Source organism: Gavialis gangeticus, unplaced genomic scaffold (assembly GCF_001723915.1).
Source record: "Gavialis gangeticus isolate Ggan-Ray unplaced genomic scaffold, GavGan_comp1, whole genome shotgun sequence".
Classification (NCBI taxonomy): domain Eukaryota; kingdom Metazoa; phylum Chordata; order Crocodylia; family Gavialidae; genus Gavialis; species Gavialis gangeticus.
In genome coordinates, this window is record NW_017729022.1 from 83,253,496 (window position 1) to 83,274,010 (window position 20,515).

At 40.2% G+C, this 20,515-nt stretch overlaps 1 protein-coding gene across 3 annotated transcripts in view; it reads right to left on the reverse strand.

Annotated features, from left to right (window-relative positions):
• Window positions 1-1,242: 1,242 nt before the first annotated feature.
• KDM5A (lysine demethylase 5A) overlaps window positions 1,243-20,515 on the reverse strand; it is a 92,934-nt gene continuing 73,661 nt past the window's right edge. For all 3 annotated transcript variants that reach the window (XM_019515511.1, XM_019515510.1, XM_019515509.1), the window contains 6 exons: window positions 18,913-19,464; window positions 18,066-18,209; window positions 14,233-14,392; window positions 13,732-13,952; window positions 11,192-11,602; window positions 1,243-5,615 (listed from right to left, as the gene is read on the reverse strand). In XM_019515511.1, coding sequence (XP_019371056.1) covers window positions 5,412-5,615; window positions 11,192-11,602; window positions 13,732-13,952; window positions 14,233-14,392; window positions 18,066-18,209; window positions 18,913-19,464 — 1,692 coding nt within the window. In that variant the 3' untranslated portion in view covers window positions 1,243-5,411. The remainder of the gene's footprint in view (window positions 5,616-11,191; window positions 11,603-13,731; window positions 13,953-14,232; window positions 14,393-18,065; window positions 18,210-18,912; window positions 19,465-20,515) is intronic.

Consider the following 20,515-nt stretch of genomic DNA (forward strand, 5'->3'; position numbering starts at 1 on the left):
GGGTGTATAGACAAGAAAGGCCCCAGTGCGGGCTACAAGGGCGCAGAGCAAGGCCCCAGTGCGGGTGAGAGTACAGAGATGGGAGAAGCCCCAGGGAGGGGAAGGGCACATGCCTCCCAGAGTGAAAGTATGTTTATGGACAAGCTCTCATCGGAGAAAGGAAGTTGATTTTTATTGGGATTACCAATGGCTTTTGTGGACTAAAGGCTGTTTCATAAAAAACAAACAAACTAGGGGCCTCCCTTCGTATGTCTAATTAGAAACAGACTTGCCGTTCCCTGAAGTATTCCTATTTGTTTCATTACCCTTGTCATGTAACTTTACAGTAATTTGTACTGAACTTTAGCCATGAAGTTTGCAGCTGTCTTGTCCATTTTTCACTCCTCCCCGTCTGGTACTGTTAAAATATGACTGTTGGTATTCCAAATGAAGATCATGTTTGGCTCAGGTAGACTTACTGGACTCCTTTGGCACCTGAGTGAGAACTAGGAAGGAAAGAGGAAGCAGAGGCATGTATCTGGTAGTTTGGGTTCTGGGCAGCTATGGGCTTTAGCTGCTATCCAGGATCCAGAAGGTCAAGATTCAGGGCTCTAGGGTCCCAGTACCAATGGAGAAGGTGCCCTCCAGCCAGGAATTAAGCCTTTCATAGCCCCCACCCCCCAAAAGCAGGTGCCACTGAACGTCATCATGCTGAGCAAAGCAGCAAAACCACTAAAATCGGTGCACCTCTCTTCCCATTTTCACCCCCTGCTTTTTCCTACCCAGCACATAGCTACCAGGACCCTAAAGCCTCCCTGCATCATGACCTGGCTCCTAGCCCCACTCTACACAACCCATAGCTGCATCCATTCCAGCACCCCCTTAGTCAGTGCCTGGGGCTTGTGCCTGCTCACCCACTTCTACTTACATTACTGCTTGTGGCTGCAAATTAGTGTGATCTGATGGACCTTGCTCCTTCCCATTTTCATCTCTTTCTCTAATTAAAGGTGGTCTTAATTGTGTTTATAATGGGTCACTTATGGACACTTCTGTATCCAAATAAAATGTTATGAAACTGACTTCAAAAAAATATATCCATCTATAATTTACAATATGGAAAATGAACAAACAGTTCTCATCCCTCCTTTTAACATGTACAGACAACTAAAATTCAAACCCCCACATGCAGGAAGAAAAAGTAGCATGTTCTCCACGTTGCTGATACTTGGGGTGGGGTTGGGGGTTCTTTTTACTATGCATTCCTTTACTAGTAACCTTGAAGAACTCACCTGCTGACAAGAGAGATGGCTCTAGCCTAGCCACAACTGGCATTTATCTTGGAAGGCTGGTTCTATTATACAGGGCAAAGGGCAGAAAGCTGCCTAGTAACTACTTACTGTGCATATGAAGAAGGGTCTGGACATTTTCTAGTTCATTCTCCATCAGTTTACCTATCTAAAATGGTTATAATAGGTAAAGCTATTACATATTTTACTGTTGACTTGGCCTTTCTAAACAATCACGCTGAGGCTGTACACGGAAAAACTGCTGCAAAAAAACTGTTTGTGAATTTAGCAGATAGCAATTATTCCTTTATAGTTAACAAAACTAAATGAGCAGAGTGAGAAAGCATCATCTTTTGAATGAGATCTGCAACAAAAATGCTGACCAGTGTTGGTTTTTATCACCCAAACCCATTGCCCATAAATTAACCCAGTAGTCTTAAAAGATTCTAGTAACTTCATACAAAAATCCTAAAAATCAGTTGAGTATCAATAGGATACTGTATTCTTGACTTTTTGACCTGAACAGCTGTGCAGTCTTGTCATAAGCTATCAAACAGCTGCTATGGGAGCCTACATGTGGCTATAATTCAGCAATGGGGAAAGCAATTCCCCATCACTGAAGCCTGTATAAAGAAAAGTGCAAAAATTTCTGGTGGGAATTATGGAATAACCTTTGCACAGAACTTCCAAACTGCTAAGTTAATTTGTGCTATGAAGCATGAGGTTTTAGAGTTCCAGATGAAACCTAAGTGTATACATCCAACGTGTATACCCATTTAGCTAGCAGTAGGTACTTTCATTAACCACATTAATACTAATGCTTTTTGAATACCTGCTAAGCTCTCTGGGAGTGTCTTCCATCTGGTAGCTAGGCACTGGATGTTTCTCTCAGGTTTTATGAAAAAGAGTGTCTCATGAAGATGAACTCCACAAATTATGATTATCTTCTTTTGCAGAGTGCAATATGGGATTATTGAGAAATGTGGATACAGCAGATGATATATTTTGCACATAATGTATAAGACTTGTTATTACAGGTGAGATTCACCACATCTGAAACATTTTGGAAGTTTAAGAAGATATGTTTTGCTTCATTTGTTTTAGTTTTGCTGTTAAGCAACTAAGGATCTGTGTTTTTTAATAGCATTTTATCATTGCTGCTTTTTCCGTAAGCTTTCCAAAAGTATTAATATTTAAATCAGGATTGTGGGAATCTTAAACTATCAGTCACCTTTTGAGAGGGGTTATGTTTTATTTTTTAAACAAAGAGAACACATTAAGATGTAAAATTAGTTATGGGCCTCTATATTGTTTTTGAAAAAGCTTACTTGAAATGAAACTGCACATCAGTAAACAAAGTCAGCAAGGCTTCTCAGAAAGTAAAAAGTATACCAGCCTTTCAAAGTGGTAACATGAAGATGATTGATTCAAATAGTCCAATTTCAATACCTGCCCACACCTTTTAGCTGTTTCCAGTTCTCTCCCTTTGTAAGGAATAGTTAAGAGTGACTGAATAGTGCATCTTTAGCTGGAAGCTTTTTCCTCGATGCTCCCTGCACACTTTGGAAGGCACCAGGATTCTCACCTCGATTCAGGGAACTGTGGACATTTATTATTTGTTAACAATTTCCTTATGGGTTCTCTTCACAAGGAAAGTGTGTAGAGAACTGCCTCCACAAAGCCAAAGCCTGTTCAAATTACTGAATTAAGAGGAAATTCAAATCCTGTTTTTCCCCTCACTAAGTTATGTATTTTAGGAGTTATGAAAGAATTCCAGTCTTTTGCATTCTTCAGATTTCTTACAGGAGCATTCACCTCTGAAGCCAGTGGGTCCTCTGTCTCCTCCACAGGAGAAGACTAAACACAGCCTCCAATAAGAAAAGGCAGAATATATTAACCTTTGACATGTAAAAGAAGGTAAGACTTTCTTACTGGTTTATCAAAATCAAAGGTATGCTAAGACGGATATTTATAAATTTGAAACAAATAACAGCGAGTGCCCAGTTGCATGGAAGATTGCTATATATGTATATAAATGGGAATAAGATGCTCTGTCAACATTACTCCCAGGCAACAATTTCATCTACTGGATATAGTTACTGAACTAAATCTGCAAGCAGCTGAAATTATGGCTTACCACTGTAAGTCAATTTCTCACTCCTGGGTAGATAGTCAAGCCTCCTGACATTCTACCTTCTCCACTGGTGCCTAAGCCTCTTTTCCTGTGGCTAACGGTACAGGTCTCTTCCTTTAAAGCATGTTAATCATCGCTTCCCAGGTGTTGGGCACAGACAAACAATGTGGGGAAACTAACGTAAAGGAAGTATGCCAAGTTGGACTTTCTAGTTACAGTTTTTGGCTGGAAAATGTTGTCTGGTATCTGAGTCAGCTGAAAAACCCTCTTTAATATTAGAGTTCAAGAAAAGGGACAAGGAAGAGTCAAGACAGAACACTCATTTTCGTCAATATTTTTTTAAATCCCAGCCCAGCTTCTAGTAAGACTGGACACTACTTACAACACTCCTAGAACTGCAAAAGAATGGAAACACAATAGGAAAAGGGGCGAGACGGCACAGTGGCCGGCTTCAGACATTCACATACATAAAGCCAGCAAAGACTAGCGTCAGCAAGGACCCAGGTGCCCCACTAACATGAACAAACCCAAACACGAAGGTAGCACATGAAATGTATTTACCTATTTAAACACAGGCAGCTGGTCTGGCTAGGATGCGGAAGGTAACTGCTAATTCCTTGTACTACAAGGAAGGAATGGAGTAAAAAAAACCCAAGCCCATGGGCAGGTTTTTCCTTTGTGAACTTCTGTCTCTGTGCTGCTGGTAACAGTGGTAAGTATAAAAAAATCAAAGAAAAATAATCTATTTATAGAACAAGTCAGTAGTCTGAGACATTTAGAAAAAAGTAAAAACAAGTCCTCTTTTAAAAATGGATTTACTAAAACAATTGTCACCCAGGATTAACCCAAGCCTTCTATCCCCTGGCAAAGCCAGGGACAACTTCAAACAGGAACTACTGCTGATTGTAGGCTGGCATCCAGCAAAGCCAGCAGGGACAGGATCTGTGCTCTGGACAGTATCTGCAGACTGCTTGCTGATATCACTCAAGGCCATGTCTGTAGCCTAGTGATACTGGAAATACTTGTGAATGGAAGTTCTCACAGAAGTACATCAGTGTAACCTGTGAGGTAAGTGGGTTGTCCACTTTCTTCCCCATCCCTGGGTACAGATCACAGAAGCTGGATCCTATGTTACTGCACCTCTTCACCAGCTTCATCCTGTGTCAGACAACTGTAACATACAGGGGCACAGGACACCAATGAAGCCTAGAAGAGGAGAAGCAACTCCTTTAATGGGGAAGCGCTCTGATTTCCAAGCTCAGGCATGGCTAGATGTCTTAACTGATGCTTTGTGACCATGCTCAGGACAGGAAGATTGACTGTGCCCCTCAGGAAAAAAAAGAATATATTTAGTGGAGTAGGGTTAGGTTTCTTTTTGGTAAACAGAACCAGTGCTGATATCTGAGACCTTGAGCTCCTTTGCCTTCTAGCTACAAAAGAGAAACTAACAAATTGATCCACCCACTCCCATTCCCACAGTTTAGTGTGAGCTGCCCTGGCATGGAGGCAGGTTCATTATCCCCATACACTGCCCTCTTGGCTCAGCTAACATGAGAGGCCACCTGGCTTAAGGTAACTTCCAAAAGCTCTGCATGGATAATATGCCCCCATGGAGATATCTGGTAGGGCTGAAAGCTCTAGCCACTGCCCACCAATTCCAGGCCAACCCCACTTCCTAAATGCACTGCTAACACACCAAAGTGTCCCATCCAACAGCCACATGTTTGTTCAGTCTCTGAGGGCAGCCACCACAATCACAGCTGCAAACACTTGAGTTAAAACATTGGCTGGAACGTGCAACAAGGTGGTGTCTGCATAGATGAGTTGGTACCACTGTGCCTCTGACATCACCATTGTACAGGGGAAGCCAGCTATTAGGAAGGGACCATTTCTGCTGCAGGGCTGTACATCCTTGGAAGTGAGGCTCAGTGGCTACATTAGCTTCAAACCACCCACTTTCAGTAGGGTCTCAGTGGTCCAGTTCCCAACAAATCCCAGAGACCAACTAGCTGCTAACTAGTCCCCTTGAGGTCCTCCTCGAGTCTCAGTAAGAAAGGGGGTGGTGATACATGTACTGGGCGACTTGGCCCCTGCATTGGTTTCTTTGCACAGTTTATACAGATGTAATCTTCATTCTCAGCCATTTCCGGAGAGACGCCAACACACACTTGATGAAACCACTCGTCACAGCCACCATCGCACTGTACCCAGTCTACCTGCAAGAGACAAGATCAACACACATAGTATAGTGCAAGGGAGAAAACTTATACTGAACTCTCCAGACCAGTACCAGAAGAAAAAAAATATATATGGTACAGACTCAGATACTAGCATGTAAAAGTTTATTACAGATCTTTGGAATGTTTTAGGCTGATAGCAAAGCATGAAAAGTAGGCAGGCCTGTCAATCTTCTGTAGCTGGATTAACTTCATATTCTTCCTACGCTGTCCTAAAGACATAGATGCTACATGGTTTCAATATGACCTGTATAATTAACAGAAAGCTTCAGCACAGATGAGTTGTTTCAAAAGATCCCAATAAAGGAACCTTTCTGCACTAACAACAAGCTAATATGGGGAATTCTAGAAGTCCAAGGAAAACTTGCCTCACAGGGGACCTATAGACTGAGAACTGTTCTCAGAAATAATGCTTTGTGATTATGCTTTGAAATCTACTGGCAGAAGGCACTAAATATACTATCAATGCCTTCATAAGTACTTAAGGAAACACAGATACACTGGAAACAATAGTCACTGCACAGAAATCTATCCCAAAGCAAAATGCAGTAGTAATGCAAGTGAATGAGTTGGCATCCTTCTGATTTGGAAGGATCAGTAACAATCAATCCTAAAATGCTTAGAATCCACAAGGAAAGAATTTATGACCAGCCAATGGGAAAAGAATAAATATAGATACAAATACTGTATTTCCTTTCTTTACTGCAATTATTCTCCCTCCCAGCAGGGGTTGACAAATTACAGACTTTATGCTTACTTTTAGAAAACTGATAAACCTACCTTAAAGTAAAAAAACCCTCTAATTTTATCTTTCCCAAATAGAGAGGTGAAGAGAGATGGGATTTTAAATGAATTTATAAACCAAGTTTCAGTTCTGTACAAGTGACCAATCACTCCAAAATGGCACTTAACAGAAATCTTTGTTCTGAAACAAGTGCGAGGCACAGTTAAAGTACTAACATAGAGTTCACCTGAGCTATGATAACATTGTTTTCTATTTCTGCTTGAATGAGGGCTTCATTTTATCAACTTTCCCAAACCTCTTCGGATTTCACTTGGACTATAACCTGACAGTAAATTTTAAAAGACAGCAATTTTTGCTGTAAGAACCCAACTTCCCAAACATCTGATGGAAACTGAAGTCTATTTCTTTTCTATTTGGATAACCAACTCTTTTCAGTGACAGGATCAAAAGGTATTTGCCCTGGGTAAAATGAGACTATAGAAGAGGTTAAATAGTTACTGTGCGCCAATGGTTACAGTGTAGAGGTGCAAAGATAAAAATCTATGTTGTGCATCTTGACAGGAGATTAATTAGGCAACAGGTGAATATGAAGAGGAAGCACAGAAAGGGCAATGCAGTTGGCAGCTGTCGAAGAACTGTGAATGCAAAGTATTGCTATGTGAAAAAAAAAACCAACTTGTTCTTAGTTCTCAATATGGTATATTGAGACTGGGCTTGAGATCAACTGAAAACTGCCCTTTCGTTTTACAAAGTTCCTACAGGCAGCATAACTTGGTATATATTTGTCTTCTGACTCATGTTCTCACTTCTGAACTGTGATCTCTGCCATCAGTTCTTCACAAGTAGAATTAAGGGCAGCTCATTCACTTGGGCCATACTGTCTACTACTCTTCCCCACCTCACTTGTTTCTTCAGCCCCTATTTCAGTTACAATACTTGTACCTTTAAGTAGCTGGTGAATGCTAATCCTCATCTGCTACTTGTAGACCAAACTAGTCCCCACTAGGAATGTAAATAGGGCAAGACAAGCAAGGCACCTGCCCTGCTCACCAATTCAGAGGGGGTGCCAGGATCTCCCCAACCAGGAATCTTTGCAGCAGTGGAGGAAACCCTGTGCTGCACCTGCCCAGCCACAGGAGTGGCAGAGTCTAGCACTGCACCCCACCACAACCCACCATCAATTATAAGTTTCTTCCCTATGCTCAGTAGTCTTGCATAAAGGCTTCTCAGAATTAACTGCAAGAGGTAGAAAACTGAACAATTTAATTAATTTCAATGCCAAAGTTGCCTAGAGTTATGTTAAGCAAGGCTATTTCACCAACAGTGGCTGCTCTTTGAAAGCCAGCAAGGGTCAAGTAACATAGCATAGCAACTTCACTTGATCTGAGGAAACAGCTTTGGCTCCTTTCCTTCCTCTCACCTTCACTGGGGCTCAGCTCTAACAATTTCCTCTTCCTTCTTCTCCCTTCAAGGCTTTATTAGTGACACCAATTATGATAATTTTGAGGTAATCTACCTACACCTCTCAATTTTTCAATACTCCTTTCTCCAATCATTTACCTGTTAAGATTTTAAACTTCAAGTTTAGTTCCAGACAATGAATGTCTTGCTTAGAAAACAGCCCAAGATCCCATGACTACTTACTACTATTCTCCCTACCTCAGACCTCATCTTTGCTTGCAGAGCCAAAATAAATCCTGGATTTTCACATCCCTCTCAGTCAGCAATACACAGATTTGGAATGCGAGGAACACTGCTAGAATTCATCCCGCTCCTGTTGGCTCTGCCTCAGCTGGAATCCCTACACATACACTGCTTAAAGCAAGCCTATCCTATGACTACTGCAGGAGAATTTTTTTTCTTCATGGGTCCAGAATGCTGCTGCTAGACAAGATATGAAGCAGAACAGCAAGGGAACTTCAGATAGAAGAATACTACTTCCATTCTCTCAGTTCCCTCCACTTCCTGTGCATATCATGTCCGTCCCCAAATTGCTCTTTATTCAAGAAACCCTATGGTCTTGCTTTACTCTAACTCACTCAACCACCTGCTCACACTGTGGACTTCCTGATCTCCCCCAAAATTCTAAAACATGAGCTCACTCACTCCTGCTACCTTATTTAGCTGATTTTCTTCCCTGCTTCCTCTCAGCTACCAAGTTAATTCCTCTTCAGTCTTGTTTTAATTTTCATTCTCTTTTTAACATATGTGTTTACATCCCAGCACATGTATAAAAAAGCTGAGACCACAAAAATAGAGGATATTAAATGCTGGTAAACCCCTTCAAGAGCACTGAACTGAATTCCACAACAAACTCTTCAACTTCAGTGGCTCCCTGAAAGTTTCAGCACCTCACTCAAACCCAGAGGCTCTTAGTCAATAAAATGTTAAACTAAATACTGACCCACTACAGAGATTAACACTTGGAAGGTTATTTTTGTAACCATAAAGACTAAAAAAATGACAAGTGAAAGGTTGGATTTTTCAATCGATCTACAGCAAAAGGTAAATTCTGCAACTACAGAAAACAAAAGGGACCCAATTACTGCATCTGGTTGCATATGAACTTAGTTTCAAAAACCTCTGTCCACCCAGGAGTCCAAAAAGCAACAAATGGCCAATGAATTTATTGAAGAAGTTACAAGGAAAAGAAAAACCCTTAACTATGAAATGAACTTGCCATAGAACAAAAGTGGCAGAAAAAGTTAGCAAAGCAGCTTTCAAAATTTCAAAGGCATCAGAAGATTCCTAACATTTTCTGAGTAGTCACATTTAAATTGAATGAGATGGATAAAAGTTGGGATATGAAGGGTAATAATACTACCTTTTATAGCATTGTATTGATCAAAGCCATTATTGCTGAAACTTCACTTTTATCTTATAAGAAGAGATATAACTGACTATACATTGGAAACTAAATTAAGATGCAATATAAAGCAAAGCAATGCAAAAATCCAGGGGCCACAGTCAGCTGAAGACTGTACTTTACAGTGAAACTATTTTTGCATACGGTAAGAGACATTAATGCCTCCAGCTTCAGCTATTACATTTCTGTCTGTCTCATTTTCTATCCATAGGGCAAGAACGTTTTTAAAAGTTTTATTACGTGGGCATACTGAAGCATATGGCAAACACAGTTTTAAAGAGAGTTATGATGACTAGGATTCTACATGCAACATTAAGCATTTCCTAAAATTCTTACAAATTAATCTATTTTAATAAACAAACCCCTTACAAAGAGGTGAACTCAGCCACTTTCTCTACCTAGGAAGCTCAGCATTTTCAGTACATAGCACATTTTATGGAATGTACTAAACACTGCAGTATCATTTATAAAGTAGATGGAAGACTGATTAGATCATCCAGTCTACAAATCCACCAATGGAGAATGCCTCTCAATGGCTCGGTGCCAGGTTTTGCTATCTCTAGTTCTTACAGGTTCCCAACAGTGAGTTTTCTTTCAATTCTACCAAAACAAAAATGACACAACCCAATCTCCCCAAATCAGAAGAATCTTCCTGAAATCTATGAAAATATTTGGAGATGCTACCCAGACCGTCACATTCATACATAGCTTAAAACTTCAACTGCAGCTATTAAGGGTTTTTTCACCTATAAAAAACTTTAATTAATAGATAAATACATAAATAAATGAAAACTGAAAGAGGCTGATCTCCCCCAGTTACTTTAAGCTAAAAGCAGCTGCCAAGGCCACAAACGGGACCAAATAACCTCTGAAGGCGGATGAGATTTTTTTTTTTTTTGGGTCGTAATCCGATCAATTCTAAAACCACTGCAGATTTACCTCCCACAAGAAAAGTGGGGCACTGCAACCTGTGGCTTTGCTCAACCTGCAGCCTCACAGCTCACTGGCTTTATTATACAAGAGCTTTGGAAGATTAATTTTCATTTATAAGGACTGTACATCCAGCTTAGACTTTTGCTTAGAAACATACTCAAAACAGGGAACAGGGAAAAATAGAATTAACCCCTCTGAGGTTCATCAGCATCTTTTCCTAATACCAGCAACAAAGAATTTGGAAGAGGGCTTGAAGGGGGTGTAACTTTGCAATTTAAAAAGAAAAAATATTCCCAGATTTTACATCCCTAGTAGCTCCTCCCTCTCACCTCCTGCTCAGACTGAAGTGCTTAGAGCAGCTATTATGAACGAGGATGCTGGGGCATCCTGAGGTTCTGCCAGATTCTTTAGGTGCCCCGAAGTGTGAGAAGACAGCAAGATATGAAGAGATAAGCAGGTATTTAAGCAGATAAACATAGGTTCAGGCTTGCCCCTGCCTGGATGTCTCCCCACCCTCACTGCCTAACCACGCTGCAAATAATATATAGTTTTTTGAAAATACTGTAGCTACTAAATTCACAAAAGTTACAGAGGAGTGTCTTGAGCCCAATAAGGGATGCCTTGAGCCTAAAAAGTTTGAGCAACACCGGCTTAGAGAAAGATAGGGTTAAAGTTGATCAATATACAGTTATACCAACGTTCAGATTCCAACTGTTATGGCTCAAAACAGCAAAGCTGCATTCTAGAGAGTACAAGGGTTAGAGGGAGCCCCAAGAGTCATCTAGTCTAAGCCTCTGTATAAATGCAGGATCCACTGTCCAGAAACCATCCCAAGACAGATGCCTATCGTCTAATGTGGATCAAGCAGTATCATCATACATCTACCTGTCAGTACTAACACATCTAATATATTAGCCACCCAACTCACTTTTGTTCAAAACTGGCTAACCTCCCAGACAAACCTTAAAGGGATTTTCATTATTTCCCCCAATCATTTATGGTAGAACTCACCTTGTCCTTGCAGGGTCTTTGGCAGTTCTGGGCAGCGCACACAGCATTCTCATCATCAGACTCTTCAGCTCCTGACCAGTCATATTTAGAAGGAATATCTAGTACCTTCTTCTCTCTCTTCTTCTCTGTGCTCTCCTTTACTAGCTCTACTTTTGCTGCAGCTGCCTTCTCTCTTTTCTTCTTCCGCTCCTCTTCCTTGGCTAGTTTCTTTGCCAACTTGTTCAACTCCTTTGTCTTGTCCATGGTTAATTTTAGTTTCTTCTTTTTGGGCTTCTCCAGTTTCTTCAACTCTTTAGATTTCTGCTTTACTTCTCCAAAGAACTGCTCTGCCTTTTCCAGCTTTCGTTTTCGTTTCCTCTCAGAAGAATCTCTCCCTCTCATTTTTAATGGCTTCTCATCCAGGCTGTCATCCTTCACAAAAAAGGTGACAAGAAATTTTAAAACTGAGGATTCTACATGCTACATTTTCATCATCTACTTAAGACATCTTCCAATCACAACTGTACCCACTCTATCAAAAGAGAAAGGACACTGCCTGTCAAAAAATGTGGACTGGCAAGTCCTAATTTAAAAAGATGCTCATCTATAGCATTCAACAAACCAGTGTAAGGAAATTATTGAAGTTAACTGGATAAGAAGAAGAAAGTGTTAAAAGTCAACATTGCCCTATGGAAAACAAAGATCAAAAGGTCCTGGATAAACCGTAGATACGATTTCCTTCTTTTATTCACTACTATAACAGCTATTTGTAGGAAGAAAAATGATTTAGTATTTACATGTTAATCTGTTACTGCTTACTACTTATCTCAAATTATTCTTGTTTGCAATAATTGCTTTGATTGGAAAATAAAAGTATCAACTGGTGAATTATGAAAAACAAAGGTCCTCTCTCTCAAGAATGTCCCATGTGCTCAAAAATGAGGGGAACAAGAAATGCTGATGTGTGATCAGAATGGTTTCTACATTGAGAAACGCTGTGTTCGGTACTATTTAAAAAACCCACCACCGTAATTTAAAACAAATAAGATGTCAGGGCAGTTAACATTCAGAGCATCAAACCCTACCTATTTATACTCTAAGGCTTCATAAGTAAATAATGACCTTTGAACAAGCACAAGAACCTTGCAACTGCAGTCAAACTATGCAGTAAACTTCAATGACGTCAGAGATTGAATGCATGCTTCAAACCAATGGAGCAAGATTCAGCACTCTGATTTATAGTGAGGTTACTCAGCCTAACAAATTCACTAGGAGATTCTGTTCAATTAAAAAAAAAACAAAACCTAACCTAAATAATTTTCATTTAAAGTAAGCAATTTGGTCAAACAAGCCTTCAAAATGGTTACGCTAAAACTCATTTGGTGTAAAGCACTTTACTTGCAAGATCTGTATAACAAATTTGCTAGCACTCATGCTACTTTTCCCCAAAGCATTTCCATAAGAAAACAATTCAATTAAAAGAATGTTAATGATACAAAACAAAGTACTCAAATCAGAAATGGACAAATTTATGATTGCACACACAACCCTAATCCTGCCCTTTGGTGCATATGTATTATGTATGTATGTATAATTTTAACTAACAACATTTTCTGCAAGGTTCATGACATTAATTGTACAGCGTGGATGATCAAAATACCTTTCTTCCTACTCAAATTGCTTGGTGTTCCTATTCCTCATTTGCTGCACACTCCCAAAATGGACCCCTCTCCTATAACTTTACTGTGATGCTAATTAATTGTCTTGGGTATTCATTTTATACTCAATAACTATGCAAGATCAGAAATTGCTGCTATTCCCATTTAACAGATGCAGAAGTGGTAAGTGCCTGAGGTCACTTAGAAGCTTAAGTTTTCTGGGTTCCAGTCCAGTTCTTTCAACCGTGAGTTTGCATCCTCTTCCAGCAAGCATGCAGGTCATTTATACACACTATGTAACTTTGCAGCAAAAGAGACACAGGTACTCTGAACAGAACCTCTTTCTCTATTAAGTATGTGACGTGAATGAGGTAGGCATCATAAGTGTCTTTTTATGATGAAATAACAGTAAAAGTCCTGTAACAGATATGGCAGAAGGGAGCAAGAATTTAAGTTGCACTGGCAACTTTAACTGCTCTTTCTCTTGTTTATTCCTAAATTATATTTGTATTCAAAAGCAGAGTGTTTGCATGCAGTAAGGATTGGTTTTTATTTTGAAACCATTTTTATTTCTAATGTGTTTTTATTCCAAGCAAAAAAATGTTATTGCTATATAGCATATAGAAGGAAACAGTGTTTGTAGAGTGATCTATCCACCAAACCCATCTCACAAAGCAATGGCAAGCTGAACGAGAATGATGGAACTGCACACAGGAGAGAAACACAGCGGTGAGAGGGCAAATATTTTTGGACTGGAGGCATCTTTAGCCAAGTCAGACTGAACATCAAGGGAACAAGCTCTTCTTAAGAACAACCCAAAATTCCATCTTTCTAAAAAAATGGAAATTAAATCACATTGATCCAATTTCCTCCTATACTAGAATTTTGTCTGCCTTTGTGTACCTCCATGACATGAAGAAATCTGTCCTCTGAAGGTGGATGCGTGGCCTGTAAAATCCGCCAGATGTGCTGGGTCTCATCCAGCGATACTTCTAGGAGATCTCCTACCATCATCAGATCCTCTAACTGGGACTTAGCTCCAGGTGACAACTCCAGTACAGGGGGTTCCAAACTGCGAGGTACCAGAGGGCTCTTCCGGGGCTGCTTTCTTGGGGTGCTAGAACCTTTCAAAACAGAAGGCAAATCACATAGAACAAAAAAGAAGAGACCAGAAACAGGAAAACCATGTGTTACTTCCCAGCAACGCTCTAAGACAGAGATGCCCAAAAGAGAAAATATGGGCACTGATACAGTTAATGGGCAAATAGCGTTAATAGAATATTGATGTTCATTGCATAAAGGAATATACACCAACTTCTCCATGTGTAGACATTGTATTCCCAGAACCTAGTACAGATGACAAGCATTTCTCAGCCACCTCCCAGTGCAAAGGCAAGGAAATACCTTGTGAACAGCTTTTAGAAGCAGATGAATATGCATGTTCAGCGCAGAAAGAGGGAGCCGTCCACATGTGTGTCACCACTTCCTCTGACTTGATGGGGATCTCCTCATCACAGAAGAGGTTAGGTTCCAGGCTGCTGGAAGATTTCACACTGACATTGTCCTGAAAAAGGCAAAGCAAGAAAATAAATCCCAGCTTTAATAATCTTTATGTACTTAAGTATCTACCTCTTGAAGCAGATCTTCGTGGAAAATGATCAAAAGCACACTACTTCCAAGAACCTGCTCAGAAGTGACCTGCCAAGGAAACTAACACCACCAGCACATGGTGCTATTAACATAGGTATCGGAATAGTGACAGCAGCTATACAAAAAAAGTCAAAATGTTTGCTTAAAACTGTATTTGCCAGCATGTCACATGCCCTAAAAAGACGCACACGTTGTTTTTGGAAAGCAGAATGTATACAAAAAGATTTTTCCACAGTCATGGCTGATAGTGTGACAGAATGCGTCCTGGAAACACAGAATGCCCAGTACGTGTGACATCCCAGGATACGATTTGGGTGAGGCAGCAGGGGGCTTCCTGCTGTGGCAGGACAGAAACAAGGCTAGGCCCCAAACCCATATGCTAGCAAGACTTACTTCTTTATTGTAAATAGTTCTTTACTCAAGTGCCCATAAAGAATCAAGTATTGTTTCCAGGCCACAAGCCTTATCAAGATATTACCGCATGAAGTGGCTCACTTTCCCTGAGCTAGCTCAGCTGCTTGTTCAGGTACCAGCTATGGCAGTCAGCTCAGCACTGTGCTCATCTACTACAAATTCCTTAGCAGCTGTGAGAAAGTCAACCCAGGGCACTGTTCCTCCTTGCTTGCTGGGGCCAGAGATAAGAGGAAGCCATCTTGGCAGCCATTAGAGCACAGCATCTACACTTCTATTCCAGCAAAGGGGAAAAAAAAAATCAGCTTCCCTGCCTAAACTATGCACCCCAATTTTGGAGGGCTGATAATGGAGGAGAGGGGGCACAGAGTAAGGTATGCATAGTATGCGAGTAAATATAGTACTACTCTCAATTGATGTGGAAGAAATCTAAGTCCCCACCTGTGAACTTCACAGGTCAAATGAAAGCCACTCCCTGGAGATCCCTGCTTTAGATGCCTAGGGTTTGTGGATTATGTACATTCCTCGCTACAGAAGAATTCCGATTTACAGTATGCCACTGCCAAAGCCTGTCAAACTTAGCATTTGTCTATGGCTAGAGAGAAATTCATTAGAATACAAAGCCCCCAGGGCCCAGCCATTTTGTTAAACCTGAAATACCATAAAAATTTCTTGTCACCAGTCCCAAGACTTTGAAAAACAGGTCACATCTAAAGTAGCCACGTTATAACTATTAGTGTGAAACCAAAGAACTTGTATTCTCAGTTGACACCTTGTGTATATTATTATGCTAAAAATTAAACAATGAATTACTGGACTTTGGCTGTTCAGGCTTTTAAAATTGAAAATCTATTTCATGACTTCACGTAATGTGAAGAAATTGAAGTGACACAAGTAACAAACCAGCTGCCGAACTCAGACTCTACATCAGTTTGAAATTATACCTCTCCCAAGTGGAGAAGGTTCAGAAAGAATAATTAAGGGAAGCTCATAACAACATAACAAATCTACTAATATTTGTTTAATAGCTGTAAACATTCAAGGATGCAAGGGAACAAGCCAAATGACATGGGATGAAATTAAGAAAATATACAATCAATAAGCCAAGTAAAAATGTAATTGTCAGAAAGTTTATCTGGTTATTAGTGATAGCCCCAATATTTGGGGCATACAAAACAGGTTACAGGACTAGTAATTAAGTAGTTTTGATAGCAAGAAAAGCTAGAAAAGTAGGATATGATAAAACAAACCTTTCTAGGTCAATTTGCATAATTCTATACAGTCAAAAGTTCCAGAATCTTAAGACTCAATAACCAAACTGAAATCCTGTGACTGCAGAATGTTTTATTTTTCAGAATTCAAGTTGTACTCTACTCCTGCAAAATCCTCAAAGCTTGACAGGCAGTTCCACTCTTCCAAGCACACAACTTGATACTCCACATCTCTTGCAGAAAAATCTTCTTATGAATAGTTCATTCTAGCGCATAGGGCAGTTTGGAAATATTTGGATATTTTTAATGACAGTTTAAAACTTCACACTAATTCCAACCTCCGATTACCAGCACACCTTTGTCTACACTTCATATAAGATTATAAAATTATTACACTAATATTTTTAGCTGCTACCAGTAATTAGAGAGTCAAATATTAAGAGGGTGAAAAATCTGAAAATACTTAAAGTAACTTAAATGCTTAAAATTAAAGGCTGCTTACAGATCTTAAAAAAAAACAGTGCTTTAAGTCAAACTCAGTGTGCTCCCGCACCGAGGCCAGTGCATGACCAGAAAAGGCATTGTGTTAGTTGGACATGGCTCACCCAACGTCTGAGTAGACTCAGTGCCTTACTGAGGCTTTTTTGGCATTTTTATCTAATGGCTGACTGAATCAGCTTTAGATGAAAGCACCAAAAGGCCCTGTTGAAGCACTCAATCTATACAGATGCTGCGGAGCCCGGCTGAACTAACGTATTGCTTCACAGTAAAGCACGGGTTTTTGTTTGTTTGTTTTTCTAACGTCTGTAAGCAACCAAAATGCATTAAGATAAAAAAAATTAAAATTAAGGACTTATTAGAAAATAGATAGGACTTATCTTAAAGCAAAGTTGAAATCAGAAGATTTATTACCATTTTAAAAGTAGCCTCTATAGTGTCTAATGGGCCTTATTTTTCTCACCTCTAATGTGTCTCATGGAAGAAATACAATGCTACATCCCTAAGGTGGCCATCCATACAAAGAAACCATTGTTACACATTCAGTAAGTGTAGAGACGAAAAGTAAAGCAACGTCTCAGAACCATTTTAAAAATGTACTGTAATAGTCTCATTAAAACCATGCAGTCGTCTTTATAGATTTGCATTTTTCTTTTGAAACATTCTTTGCTGGTAAAAATATAAATAAATTCCAAAGCTAGTAAGAGCAGTTTTGTTTTGTTTTGAGAAAAAATTCCTGGAGTTCAGTTAGCATTTACCAGCCAGAGCTGTAATCCCAAACTTCTACACATGGCGGAAACTGAACAAGTTTTACTTCTTCCACATGCTGGACTGGGGAAGAGAACAAACAGCGAAGTGAAAAAGGAGTCTAGGTAGTAAGAAACTTCTTACAAAGCATGGAATTGTCAAAGCCTTCTTTCTGCTGCACTGGAACTTGAAAAAGGAGTTCCCTCTATCAAAACTGCAACTAGTATGTAACATCTATGAAAAAGGCCATGGAGTTACACAGTCTTCCATTCTGATCTTCAGAGCAAAGAGTGGGGTTCAAGTGCTGTAGTTATGATGGTCCAAGAGCACATTCTTCTCAAGTTTGCTTGTAGTCTCAAATCATGCCTGAGAAGCTTTTTTTAAAGCCCTGGAAAGATGTTTTTGTTTCCTTCCTCTAATCATAACACATTATGAAACTGTGAATGCATCCTGTTGTAACACTTAATACCCCCAATTTATGTTTAAATAATCATATACAGGCCTTATCACAGAAATAAGGCCACAAGATAGGTAGCCAAGCCTTAAGGTACAGTATATGAAAATCATTCTGGAATGGTGAGGGCAATTCATGTGGATAGTTGTTCCACAATAACTCCATAAATGAATATTTATTCCAAAGCATCTACAAATATAGTTATTTCACAACAGCTGGTCTATACATGGAGTTATTCAAGTTTGTTATCCATGCTGGTTACTTGCCTTTATGTCATAGCCATAAGTCTCCCTGATGTCTTCATCAGAATCTGTCTCTTCATCATCATAATCCAGGGTCTGTCGTGGAGATGAGGAAACACTCCCTATCACTCGGTTAAAAGCAGATTGTTGGAAACTAGTTAAGTGGCCCTACAAGGCAATGGAACACAAATGGAACATGCATTAAGGGAGTGCAGCAAGGCTAGCTAATACAGAAAAGAACTTTTCAAAGGCTAGTGCCATCCTTTAGCCTCAGGACTGCTACCTGCTCATGCACAAGTAAAGCCTGGGCAAAGCTATGACCCAAAGGTCTGGGCAGAGAATGTGGGATGATATGCCCAGAAGGATCCTGTATTTCTAGCCCTTTTGAGAACTAGTAGCTGGACAGCCATAGATTTATTTTCACCCAACTGTCATCACAAGATCAATGGCAACACAAGCCTCACCTTCAACATTACTATGTCATCAATGAACACTTCTGAACAATTCTGATGTGGCAGACTTTTATACAAGCTGTAGTAACTACTTGCAGTCCTCTCTGAAATTATTAACCTGGCTATCAGTCACTCTATGGGCCAATATCCACAACAAACCAGACTAAGGTCAATTATGTACTTCATACAGGCCACTGACTTTCTGCCAGAGGGTAACTAACAGATGCCTTATAAATCCCTCAAAGTGTTCTGATACCCTTTGCTTATTTACTTACACCAGTGACAGACAACTGACATAATTCTCAGTCTGCAACTGCTTCTTTCTGAGAGGCTCAAAGGCAGACAAGACATTTCACATACTGATAAAATGTTGGTGGATCTCAGCAATGAGGCTAGGAGTAGGATACCCAGGTGCTTACCTGTAGGTCAGGATTAGCTGCTGCTTTCTGTAGCTCTGCACTGATTATTTTCTCTGTTTTCTCCCGTGCTGCCTGCTCCACCATACGCTGGCTGAGCACAGAAAGCTTGGCCAAAGCAGAAGACAGTTCATCAGTAGCCAGAGCCTGCCGTGCTCGGTCCTGCCAGCCCATGGCACGTTCTGTCAGGCACTGCAGTGCCTCCCCCTCTGGCAACCGTACAGGAAGCTTCTGCAGGGACACCAGCAGAGACAGGATGGTCTCAAGCCGGGGTCTTCGAGAACGCATGCAGAGTGGGCACAGGAACTTGACTTCTTTGGCCTGCCAACTGGAGCCCTTCTTTTGGGAACTGGTTTTGGGGAGTGGCACACAGCCACTGTGAAACCAATCCTTGCAGAGCTCACATTGCAGCATGAACCCACTAGCTGTTTTTCGACAGATGCAGAACTTCACTTCTTCAATACGATCCACCATGGTCATCTTAGCTAGGTTAGCTGCCCTGAGGGCATGCATGGCTTCAATCTCCTTCTGCTCCCGCTCCCTGAATATAGCCACCTGCCCAGCACAGAGAAACAAAAATAGCTGGTACCTCTATCACAACAAATGGACTCAAAAGTTTTATTAGAGAGGAAAAAAGAATGAAATTAATCAAGAATCTTCCAGGCACAAAGTCCAAAAGAAAAATGAAGCTCTAAGTTTCTCTTCAGAACCCTGGTATTCCACCACTCATGCAAAGAAAAAATATTTTTATGGTACTATCTTTCCCAAAGTTTCCAAAACAATTTGCAAACTTAAAAAGGAACCAACCTCTACCATGGACCATTTCCAAACTCACCAAAATAAAAACATCTCTCAGGTAAAACGCTGACCCAAAAGTTGTTGAAAATCCATTTCATAATGTGAGTTATGGATAAAATACAGAAAACAGAATGTGCCTGCTTAAGTTGGAGTTTGATTTAAAAACCCAAGTTAATTCCTATATAAAGGGAAATGGACTCTTTAATCACAACAAAAGGAAACAGATCCCGGGTTTAGCGTAAAAAATCCCCTAATGCTCCCGCATGCGCATGCACACACATCAACAGCAGACTCCTCCCAACACAACCTAAGAGGCATATTATACATATCTAAATGGGGCATAGCTTCATTACACAGCCAATTAGGTGTTTCTTAGCACTTCTCATTCAAGACATGATCTAATCCACAAGGAGCCTGAGGTCTGATGGTTCACATGCAAGGTAACGTAACTACAGGCTTTCAGCACTGTGCCAGTTTCCCTCATTCCTGTAGAAAATAACTCTGGAGAATAACTATAGTCCCACTTCTTCAATTTCTGGTAGCATCAATTCACTAAGGAGATCTTAACATATTTTTCTCCATTCCCACAAGCTGACCATTTTAAAAGAAAATGAGCACCAGCAGCAAGTGATTCAAACGGTTTGTGTGTAAGGGATGGAATGGAATGGGTAAAATGCTTAATAAACAACGCAGCTTTACCAGTGGTCAGGGTAGCTTAGGCTCTGGTAGCTTACACATCAATAATGCAAGGACATGAATTACTTGTAAGCAGCCAACCAGCTGTTCAGTAACAGGAAATTTGCACACT